Source organism: Dipteris shenzhenensis, chromosome 26, assembly GCF_047967505.1.
Source record: "Dipteris shenzhenensis isolate YYH24624 ecotype China chromosome 26, Dip_SZ_1.0, whole genome shotgun sequence".
In the NCBI taxonomy this organism is placed as follows: Eukaryota; Viridiplantae; Streptophyta; class Polypodiopsida; order Gleicheniales; family Dipteridaceae; genus Dipteris; species Dipteris shenzhenensis.
The window spans coordinates 22626687-22638873 of NC_141621.1; the positions used below are offsets into that span (position 1 = coordinate 22626687).

At 45.7% G+C, this 12187-nt stretch overlaps 1 protein-coding gene across 1 annotated transcript in view; it reads right to left on the minus strand.

Annotated features, from left to right (window-relative positions):
• LOC147884832 (uncharacterized) overlaps positions 1-11561 on the minus strand; it is a 49708-nt gene extending 38147 nt beyond the window's left edge. The window contains exons 1-2 of the mRNA XM_087397220.1: positions 11406-11561; positions 11155-11319 (exon numbers count right to left, since the gene is read on the minus strand). Of these exons, the coding sequence (XP_087253346.1) occupies positions 11155-11319; positions 11406-11561 (321 nt within the window). The remainder of the gene's footprint in view (positions 1-11154; positions 11320-11405) is intronic.
• Positions 11562-12187: the final 626 nt, after the last annotated feature.

The following is a 12187-nucleotide window of genomic DNA, read 5'->3' on the forward strand; positions in this document are numbered from 1 at the left end:
GTGGGATGGCTGGATGAGGGGGCCAGCCCGGTCCCTTCGAGTTTGGAGGGACACGTACAGACATTTGGAGACGGCTGATCTCGCAGACGCAGCTGAAGGTACCCGTGGAGCCCAGGCGAGACGTACGAAGATTGATGGCGCGATCCCAGCTGATTGCTTGGTTCCACCTGAGCTTCAGATCCTCATGCCTGGTGATGACCATTGGCTAGGACAGTTCACCCCTCGTGGCATCCCACTGGTGGTCGCAGGACGGCGGATGGACGACTCCTCTGTTTCCTTCTTCGTGGTTATGGGGGATGGACGACTCAGGAGAGAGGATGTGCTCATCGACCCCCTACTCCCATGGCAGAGGGTTCAGGTCATAGGCCTCATGGGGAAGGTCTGGCGGACCCCGATCCTAGCATAGAGAAGGATCAGCTGCAGCTTTGGCGACTCTGTCTCTGGGAGGGGCGGGCCTTGTCAGAGCTTGATTGGGACCCAGGAGAGTGGAGATGGCCAGAGATTGTGACAGGTCAGGGGCCGACCTCTTTCTTTGCCTACAGCACGACATTGGGCAAGCGAGTTCTTGGGAGGATGCAGAGCCGCCCCCCCACCCAGCGGCCCAGCTGGTATGCACAGGGCATTTCCAAGTTCTTTTTGCAGGCCTTCTGGAAGGCCTTGTGGGAGAGTTGGCGGCCGCGGAAGATCTCCTACTTCCTGTGGCTTCTTGCCCACAAAGGTCTTCCAGTGGGGAGCTGGTTGCGGCAGATAGGCTAGGATGGACGTTGTCAGATCTGTCATGAGGAGGAGTCACCAAAACACTGCCTGTGGAGTTGCACTCGCGCCCAGAAAGTGTGGAGGTGGACTTTCGGGATTCTTACTCGTGCAGCTCCGGAGCTAGGATTGATCACTTGGGGCGCATTCTGTTGGTGCAGCACCGCACCTAGTTTTCATCACTTATTCGAGGCATGTCAGCAGGACCCCACATTCCTTATCACACAGGGGATGTGGGGGCCGCTCGAGAGTATCCCGCAGCATCTAGCAGAGGATGATACAGGAGCTCAGGAGAGGCAGCCAATCTGGGAGATTATTAGCAGCATCGCAGGATGGCACATTTGGACCTCGCGCTGCGCATAGATCCTCGATGGCACCCCCTTATCGACTGCCCAGATCATGACTGATATTTGGAGCGAGATTATTCATACCCTCAGAGGCCAGTGGGACCAGATACAGGGGGACTCCCGGGCCGGTCGGGAGAAGCGGAGACGCTTCCTCCGGGTTTGGGACACACAGGGCCTCTTTTTCGAGCAGACTTCGCAGGGCCTTCGGTGGTGCTACTCACTACCTCTCTGGCTGTTCATTCACACTCGCCTTATCCCTCCGTGAGAGAGAGCTTTACTTTTTTGTTACCTTTTTGGGCTGCGTCCGATTTGTGAACGCAGCCCACCAGCTACAATGCTGACCTCTTGTATCTTGTTCTCGAAGTAATATAATTAGCACTGTTTTTTCGGCAAAAAAAAAAAGAATTTGCAATGTTGGTATAATTACACATAGTAACATAAGTTTTATTTTCGAGAATCTTCCCAAATAGTGGTTTTCACAAAGCTATGTTGAGTACCTCGATAAGGAAATTGTGGAAAAGCTCGCTCGCTTTTTTGGGCCCCGCTCACTTTTCCTTGCTCGCTCTATCGACTGCCTCTTCTTGAGGATGGGGGGAGGGGAAATGGTGGAAAGGGGGAATGGGGGGAGGGGGATGGGGGAATGGGGGGAGAGGAAGGGGGAATGAAAGAAAGGGGAGAAGGGGGGAATGGAGGGAAGGGGGGAAGGGGGAATGGGGGTGGGACGGGAAGGGGGAAAGGAGAGAAAGGGGGAAGGGAAAGGAGGGGAAGGGGGGAAGGGGGGAAGGGGGAGGGAAAAGGGGGGAATGGGGGAATGGGGGAAAGGGGGGAAGGGGGAGGGAAAAGGGAGGGAAGGGGGGAAGGGGGAGGAAAAGGGGGGGGAAGGGGGAAGGGGAAGGGGAAAGGGGAGAAAGGGAAAAGGGAAGGGGGGAGGGGGGGGGAGAGAGAGAGGAGAGAGAGAGAGAGAGAGAGAGAGAGAGAGAGAGAGAGAGGTGGGGGGGGAGAGAAGGAGCGGGAAGTTTAAATTCCTTGAGGGAAGTATATTGACTCTTACCTATCCCATAAATCATTTTCAATCACACCCTCCCTCTCATCTTGTTGCCCTCCCTTCCTCTCTCCCTCTCCCTCTCCCTTGCATTGTGCTCCCTTTCCCCTCTCCCTCTCCCTCTCCCTCATGTTTGTGCTCCCCTTCCCCTCCCCCTCCCCCTCCCCCTCTCCCTCTCCTTCTCCCTCTCCTTTCTCCTCCCTTCTCTCTCTCTCTCTCTCTCTCTCTCTCTCTCTCTCTCTCTCTCCCTTTCTTTTCCACCCTTTCAAGTGTCTTCTTGACCTAATCAATTGTATAGTGTGCCCAAGAGATTGCATTGTGGTGGTGACAAAAAATAAATAATAATTTTCAAACTTTTTTTTGTGCTACCACAACAGCGCGATCTCTTCCCTCCTCATCACCCACCTCTCCCCTCTTATCTAATTAAATTTATTTTTTTAAAATTATTTCTTCCCTGCCTCTCTCTCTCCCTTTCTCCCCTCCCTTTCCCTCTCCCATTCCCCTTCCTCCTTTTTTGTGTTAAATTTATTGCTACCGTGCAGCAGTGCAAGAGACCTCTTTTCCCTTCTCTCTTCCCCTTCCCTCTCCCATTTTCCCTTCCCTCTCCTCTCTCCTCTCTCCTCTCTCCTCTCTTCCTCTTCCCTCCCCCCCTCCGTCCCTCTCTCTCTCTCTCTTTCTCTCTCCCTCTCTCTCCTCCCCTTTCGTCTCCCCTATACTCTCTCTCTTCCTCTTCCCCCCCCCCCCTCTCTCTCTCTCTCTCTCTCTCTCTCTCTCTCTCTCTCTCTCTCTCTCCCCCTTCCCTTTTTAAATTTCTTACTGCCACTACAACAATGCGTCCCTTCCCTCTCTCTCTCCCTCTCCTCTCCCTCTCTCTCTCCTCTTTCCTTCCTCTCTCTCTCTCTCTCTCTCTCTCTCTCTCTCTCTCTCTCCCTCCCTCCCTCCCTCCCTCCCTCCCCCCTCGGCAATGCAATAGACTGTGCCCCCTTTCGTCTCCCCTCTTCTCTCTCTCTTCATCTTCCCCTCTCTCTCTCTCTCTCTCTCATTCTCTCTTTCTCTCCCTCCCCTCGCCCCCCTCTCCCTCTCCCTTCCCTTTTTTAAATTTCTTACTGCTGCGACAATGTGTCCCTTCCCTCTCCCTCTGCTCTCCCTCTCTCTCTCTCTCTCTCTCTCTCTCTCTTCTCTTTCCTCTTTCCCTCCCCTCCCCCCTTGCTCTCCTCTCTCTCTCTCTCTCTCTCCCTCCCCGCAACAATGCAAGGGACTGCACAAAAAATATATATATATACTAATTTATTTATTTTAATGCTTCTCTAGTAGCGTGAGAGCTTCCTTGGCCCCCCCCCTCCCCCTCTCTCTCTCTTTCCCCCTCCATTCTATCTCTTCCCCTTCCTCTTCCTTTTACTTATTTCCCTCTCTTTCCCCTCCATCAAGATACCTCATTTGAAGATGTTTGCTTTAAAAACCTTTGTAACTATTGCAAGGTGTTTATTGGCACCATTATAAAGTTCTTTGAGATAATACCATTTTTGCTTTTTGAAACTCTGAAAGGTGTTTATTGGCACCATTATTAACTCTTATTTTAGAGTTTCGAAACTCTGAAAGGTGTTTATTAAGTCTTGGAGATTTTAGAGGACTCTCATGGTAAATTAATCTCATGCATGGACCATATATATATATATATATATATATGTATGTATGTATGTATGTATGTATGTATGTATGTTTGTGCATATGTACGTACGTACACACACACGCACACATAGTTTATCGATGGATTTAAATGATTTTCATTTGTTGAAGTTATTAATAAGTTAAGAAAAAGTTACACTTTTAAATGAGGATTCTTAAAAATAAAAAATTATACTAGGATTTTTGCAATATAAAGTAATGTAAGAATTACATTTCTTAGTTTTTGCATTAAGTAAATAAACTCTTTGTTTCGAAAGGGTAGTGTCATCTTTTGGTTTTGGAAGGATATTTTCATAAAGTAGATTTTTTCAATAGAAATTTAGGTACAAAAATGAATCAGGACTGTGCACTAGTATATGTAAGAAGTTATGTTAATTTTCATAATTTTAGTTTTATTTGCTACTGTTTCTCATCTTTTGGTGTAGCTTATTTGTGTTACGCTTTTATAATTTTGATTTTATTTCTTTCAAAACACTCTAAAAAATTATTTTTTTTAATGTTTTTATCTGTGTTTTGAAGAGTGAGTTTTTCCTTAAATTTTATCCATAAACTAGTCCAAAAGCATTAAGGGAGAATTAGGGTCTCAAAAGGGCCTCATAAGGAATGGATTAAGAAATGGATTAGTCCTAATGAAAGGGCCAAGGTAGGTCCCAAAAAGTCCTAACCCCCCCTCACCTAGGTGGGTTAGGCCCACAAGTGACCCCACCTCTTACACCTCTTACAAAACTCTTACTCCTAGGTGGGAACCAAAAAATTCAAATTTCAAATTTTCAAAATTCAAAAATTCAAATTTTGAATTCCCTCCCTCCTCTCTCCTCCCTCCCTCCCTCCCCCTCCTCCCTCCCCCTCCCTCACTCCCCCTCCTCACTCCCTCCTCCCCCTCCCTCCCTCTCTCTTCCCCCTCCCCTCTCCTCCCCTCCCCCTCCTCACTCCCTCCTCCCCCTTCCTCCTCCTCCCCCTCCCTCCCTCCCTCCTCCATGCCTGCTCCTTCTGCCCTCCCCCTCCCTCCCTCCCCCATGCCTGCTCCTCCTGCCCTCCCCCTCCCTCCTCCTCCACTATTGTTCCTCCTCCCCCCTCCCTCCTGCTTCTCCCTCCTCCCTCCTTCCTCCTCCATGCCTACTCCTCCTCACCCTCCACACCTACTGGTCTGCCCCCCTTTCCTCCTCTTTAACTACTAGTCCTCCCTTCCCCATCCCTCCTCCTCCTTTCCCTCCCTCTTCTTGCATGCTGCTCCTTCAAGCCTGCATCTCCACACCTTCTCCTTCTCTACACTCCTTTAGTCATGGCACCATTCAAGGATGTTTCCAACAAGTACCAGGTTCACTTAGAGTTGGAGGCTGAATATGCAAGCACATGTAGTCTAGGATTGCGGGGAGCTTCCAAAATCCACAGTCTTCATTCACAAGGAAAGAAGCATCTCGACCTTTGGGTAGAAGGATCCTTGTATCCTTTAGATCCTGCCAACCAAAAGAGCTCTCCTTTCCATACAATGCATGAGCTAGTTCGGTTTGTTGAAAATGGGCATGCGGGGTTGCTTGGTTATTGCAATCGGTTAAACAATGCCCAGTCAATGGCTATGCAAGCAAGCGAGATGCATAGAGCCCAAGCAGAGATGCTAGCACATTTAGGAAATAGCTGCTAAGGAGGTGATGAAGGACTTCAAGGATATTGTGGATGCAAAGGAGATGCTTGCAGCTTGTGATACTGCCGGTGTAAGTCGTGAAGCTTACACATCTATTTTCAAAATTTTCAAGTCTGCTATTTTGGAAAAGTATAAGAAGTCTACAGTGCCCCTACCCACACCTTGGTCTATGAGATGTGCACAGTGAGAAACAAACCAATGTGCAAGAGAAATGCTTGGAGGGTACCATTGTGTAAGGGGCACAATGACTTGGAAGAGTAAAAATAAATCTGGCTTGCAAACCTTTGAGATGAATGCTTTCAACAATGTCTACTTAGATGTTGAGAAACTGCACTGGTCAAATTATATGGCATGAGAGGAGATGGTAAGAGGAAATCCATTATAGCATTGCACTTTACTTAGTTCATTTCCTATATCATGTTTATCCTAACAATTTTTCTCTTTTGTTGTACAAATTGCAATGGAAAGCTCATATTTGTCATCAAAATGGATGAAGCTCAATTGGTGAAAGAACACAAGTTAGAGAGAGTCAGCATCTGCATTATGAATAAAGCCTTAGCCTTTGTTCAAGGAGAGAAGAAGTAGAGCAAGGTTTCTCAGTGCAATCAGAGAAAGATATATGGTGGCTTATAGCATTTAAGACTCCGAAAGAGTGCCATGAGACATTGAAGTGGGTTCTAGATAGAACAGGAATCCCATCGACCATCCGAAGAGGAAGGGAAAACATTGATAGTTGATGGCCATGAAACCTTTCAAGTTGAATGGCATCTTGCTGGTGATTTGAAAACCCTCAAGTGCTTACATGGTTGTGATACAGGGGCAAATGCAATGAACACATGCCTTTATTGCATGTGTTCGCAATGTAAGCAAAAGGCTAGCTTACAATGGGAGAATGGCATTCTATCTTGCAGCCAAATGCAAGCTCCAAATCGCAAGCTCCAAATCACGACAAGAAGGATCCAAAGTGGGATCCCATCTTGCCCATCCCACTTGAGAGAGTACACATATGTACTTTACATGTAGAACTGCGCGTACTTGATAAGTTGTTGTATTTGCATATTGTTTATGCTTGGAATTTAATTCAGCAAGAAGTATCCGCACGGTGCATTGTAGAAGCTGAGAAGTTGTTGTCAGAGATGGGATTCCATGGAGGACATGTCAAACTTAAGGAGGATAAGAAAATGTCTGGGCAACACAAAATCTTCCTACAAAAGTGTCCATGGTGGAGGGAAGGCAAGGAGATTCCTATCGAACCACAATCTCAACAAAGACAAACATACATTGTCTCAAAGTAGTTTGGGTTGGGAATAGTGGAAAGCATTGTGTGAATGCACAACCAATAAGGCTTCTCATCCTCAAGTAGCAACTTTGAGAGCTAAAGTATGGACAAAGGTAGATGCATTGATAAAATTGCTTTGCCAGGTTCAAATCGATGAGATGTATTATGAAAGGTTCAAGATGGCTGTGAAAGAGTTTATGCAATTAATGGTGAAAGCATGGGGGGAGTCGCACATTACACATTACATGGTAATCTTGGCACCATCATAATATTTAGCACTTGCTTTATAAACAGTTTTTGTTTCTCATCCTGTTTGCAGCATATTCTCTATGCACACGGACCATGGTTTGTACAAAATTGGGGTACTTTGTCAATTTGGAATACACAAGGCATGGAGAAGTCACACTATAGAGCCAAGGCAACCTACTTCAAGAACTCAAGGCATGGTGGTGGTGTCACTCACAGCAATGCATTGCATGAGATGTTCGACTGGTTTTTTAGATGTTTACTAGGAAGGACTTTGACATCTGAAAAGGCAAAGGCATCAGAACTTGCAAAAGCAGTTCAAATTATATCAAAGAATAGAAGGCATAGTGCTTGGAAAGCATCATAGGGAGTTAAGGAGGCGCACGAAGCTAGAGTGAGAGAAGGGAGCAGATGGGTCCAACCACCAACAGAAGCTATGGTGTAATTGTATACAAATATGAAATAAATATATTGCTTATTTTGACCACAAACAGAAGCCTTCCCCTTGCCTCAGCCTTCAGCATTCCCCTCAGCCTTCCCCTCAACCTTCCCCTCGGCCTTCCCCTCCCCATGAGATCCCTCTCTCAATCGAACAAAATGTGTTCAATAACCTCTCGGATATAGAGAGGCTTCCGAAGGGTCAACAGACTGCTAGGAAGAGCACCATCTTCCCTCTCCCAGAGATACAGCCCATGGCAGAGATGACCCTTGTGCCCATGAGGAGGGTAAAGTAGACTCCGAGGAAGCCCCATCCCAAAGAAGGCCAAATCCCTAGACGTCAGCAAGAGGAGGACTCGGAGGACCAACGCAAACAGGAGCAACAGAAGAAGTTCAAGGCAGACAGGAGGCCGTGGGAAGGTGTTCAAGTATCTGTAAGGCCCCCACCAAGAGTTAGGAAGCCGTACCGAGAAAAACCACGAGCGAGGGCACTGAGGGAGATCAGGCAAATGCAAAAGACCATCGACAACTTGATCCCGCGTGCTCCCTTGCAATGTGTGGTATGGGAGATCGCACATGGATACAAGGATGATGTGCGCTTCAGCATAGGAGCTATGGGGGCACTTCAGGAGGCTGCAGAGCAAGTGACCACCGCTCTATTCGAGGACACCAACTTGTGTGCCATCCATGCAAAGCATGTCACGATCATGGACAAGGACATGGCTCTAGCGAAGCGGCTACGGAGTGACCCAAGTTTGAAGCCCTAGATTTGGCGACGTGCCGGACACTTTTCCCTTCTGTGCGATAGTGAAATTCCTTCAGGATTTGACAGAAATGAACTCTTGATACTCAGAATTGGTGAAAATGATACTAAATTGGCTAGAAATTTATTAAATTAACACAATTAAAATGATGGAAAAAATATATCATCAATGACTCAAACAAAATACAATGGAATTCATGATGAGCAATGATAAAACAAATAATAAAGACATGTATCCATTTAAATATATGTTTATATATACAAAAGGCCTCACAAGCTATCTTTCTTCTTGGCTAGTTCGAGTACATCAAGAATAGGGGTCTTTGAATCCCCTAGTGGATTCCTAGATATAGATCTAGCTGCAACAGCATTAACATCCTCCTCTCCTACTGCAAAGACATAGCCGTTGCCGTCCATGCCCTGCCATGAATGTTCGATCCAAAGGCATTGATAGCAGCTAGGCGGTGTACCAAAATGACTTTGTTGGCATTCCGAGTAATGTTGGAGTATCCGATAGCGCACGACAATGCCTTGCACTTCAGCAGCTCCGAAGGACCTCGAGGATAAATTTTGCTATGAAATACCATGATATGCTCTGCGACTTTGCCAAGGTAATGGGCCAAAGAATGATCTCGCCCAAATGTGCTGTGAACATTACCCCGTCGAGATGAGAATTCATCAAGCTCGAACGCATCCTGCAACAATTCAACAAACATTAGAAGACCGACAAAACAAATTATATTGAAAGAACATCAAAATAAAAAATATTGTTCAAACTTACCACTACAGCGTCGTCGGCTTCTTTCCCTTCCTCATTTGCAACGTTGATGGAACCAGGTGCTGTGTGATGTTCCATTTGGGAGGTGGACGCTTTCTCCTGGAGGTGGAAGCTTCTCTATGAGAGGGTTGTGCATCGTATACGGACATGTCTGCATCCCTCATTGAAACCAGCGTCGTCAAGAAAAAGTTTTCCGTTGTCTGGTCTTCAGTACCTAAAACGCCAGGATCTTTGACTCTTGTGTCAACGTCGAACCCCGATAGGACTCCGAGTGCCTCATCCTCTCGTAGTCCAAAAAGAATCTCTATGTCATGGAGGAATATGCACTCTTCTCCATCGATGATGAGGGGGGACAAGGACCATAATTCTGAGTCTGGGTCAATGGTCTCCGATGCAGATTCTTGCTCTATTAGGGGCTCTTGAAGTAGGCTCAATGCTTGAGCTGCTTCCATCTCCTTTGTTGGACCGTCAAGACTCTCTTCCATGGAGATGTCCGAGTCTAGTCTAGGAACGACCAGATTAGCAGTTCTAATACAGGGGGTGCTAGACGATGAGACTTCTTCCTCTAAATTTCCTTCTTGGAGAAGGAAGATGAATGTCATCTCCCATGAAAGGAATTTAGTGCTTGTATTTCCTGTGATCCCTGTGTCTAGGATGTCTTGAACTTCGACTGTCCTAAACCCTTCATCTGTAAGGTTGTCACAAAAGCGGGCCAAGTGCTTTACAAACTTGAGTTCCTCTACGAACAAATACTTTATGTGATCTATGGAAACCCATCTCTTTGAAGTGTGGTCAAAAGTATCGGCCAAAATTTGAGAAATTATCTTGCATGCAAAGGATGAGGTCTGAGAAGTCATCCTTGGCTCGCATATATGTGCCTAGGACATCTAAAGTCTTATCAAACACTAAAAATAGCTTTTCCTCACGATCTACAAATGCAGTTTGTGAGATGAAGTCATGGAACGCAGTTCTAGTTGAATCTATGGCAAATAGCAATTGATGTAGGAAGTAACTTCTGAGGATGGGAGTTTCTATGGCTCTCTAAAAGTGAAAGTGAGAATGTGAAGTAAAAAGGGCTCTTACCCCTTAATATATATCAAAACCCTAAAGATTAAAATTCATCATAAAATCCCCAAATTTTTTTAAAAACATTTACCACCATGAACTGAAAGGAGAAAACATTAAAAGAAATAACATTTTAATTTAATTGTCCATCATCTTTTGAAGCAATAATCAGGATTTGACAGACAAAAAATTAAATGTTGAACTAGTCAAACACATTGTCAGCAATCTTCAAAGTTCCAAGAGGAATGAAATTGGCACTATGCATGCACTTCTCCACACAAAGGCTAATCTTACCACCATTTAAGGTAAAGTAGAAGGACTCTGACATGCCATCCTCCATGACGAATAGGTGTTCTCGCACATCCCTTAGTGTCTATTGCAATGTGACATTCACATTCTTGACAGCTCCCTCTTCAACATCAATAGACAAACTTACCCCCGTATTGTCTTTATCATTAGAGTCTAGGGGAAGCCACCGGCCATTTATTTTCTTCCAGCGCCTGTACTAAAAAGCTAAATATAACATTTGGTGTGACAAATGGTGTCTAATAACCACATTGTCTTTACATGCATGACATTGAAACACATCACCCTTTTGGTCACCTGACTTGGTTTCCCAATTCATCCCAAGTAAATCTTCAAGAGCATTTTCATCTACACGCTTGCAGGACCACATAGTTTTTGTTCTATGCATATGTATATTTTGAAATAAAGAAGCAAAAATGTGCACAGGCATAAACCAAAATAACCTTGCCCATTTGGATCCAAATGTAAACTTCATGGCCATGCCCACATCCTTTGCAATCTTGTCCGTGTACGATTGCAATGTCCTCGAGTCCACATTGCTGCAATCCATGTCTTGAAGTTGTGATGGTGCAATGGTTTGCAGACGGCCATAGCTTGATGATGTCATTGGATTGATGTATGTTGCATTATACCAATACACATTCTTCATTCACAAGGAGGCTAACTTCTCCTCGGCATGCATTTGCTTACCTAAATCCTCATGAATCGCAGTGAATTTGCCAGGCATTGATAGCAGCTAGGTGGTGTACCAAAATGACTTTGTCAGCATTCCAAGTGATGTTGGAGTATCCGATAGCACACGACAATGCCTTGCACTTCAGCAGCTCCGAAGGACCTTGAGGATAAAATTTGCCGTGAAAGACCATAATATGCTCTATGACTTTGCCAAGGTAATGGGCCAAAGAATGATCTCGCCCAAATGTGCTGTGAACATTACCCCGTCGAGATGAGAATTCATCAAGCTCGAACGCATCCTGCAACAATTCAACAAACATTAGAAGACTGACAAAACAAATTATACTGAAAGAACATCAAAATAAAAAATATTGTTCGAACTTACCACTACAGCGTCATCGGCTTCTATCCCTTCCTCATTTGCAATGTTGATGGAACCAGGTGCTGTGTGATGTTCCATTTGGGAGGTGGACGCTTTCTCCTGACCTGTGTTGGAGGTGGAAGCTTCTCTATGAGAGGGGTGTGCATCGTATACGGACATGTCTGCATCCCTCATTGACACCAGCGTCGTCAAGAGAAAGTCTTCCATTGTCTGGTCTGCAGTACCTAAAACCCCGAGATCTTTGACACTTGTGTCAACATCGAACCCCGATAGGACTCCGAGTGCCTCTTCCTCTCGTAGTCCAAAAAGAATCTCTATGTCATGGAGGAATACGTACTCTTCTCCATCGATAATGAGGGGAGACAAGGACCATCATTCTGAGTCTGGGTCAATGGTCTCCGATGCAGATTCTTGCTCTATTGGGGGCTCTTGAAGTAGGCTCAATGCTTGAGCTGCTTCCATCTCCTCTGTTGGATTGTCAAGACTCTCTTTCATGTAGATGTCAAAGTCTAGACCAGATCATCAGTTCTAATAGAGGAGGTGCTAGACGATGAGGCTTCTTTCTCTAAATTTCCTTCTTGGAGAAGGAAGATGAATGCCATCTCCCATGAAAAGAATTTGGTGCCTGTATTTCTTGTGATCCCTGCATCTAGGATGTCTTGACCTTCGACTGTCCTAAACCCTTCATCTGTAAGGTTGTCACAAAAGCGGGCCAAGTGCTTTACAAACTTAGGTTCCTCATTCACTCCTCTCACTTCGATCGCAGCTCATACAACACTCAATGG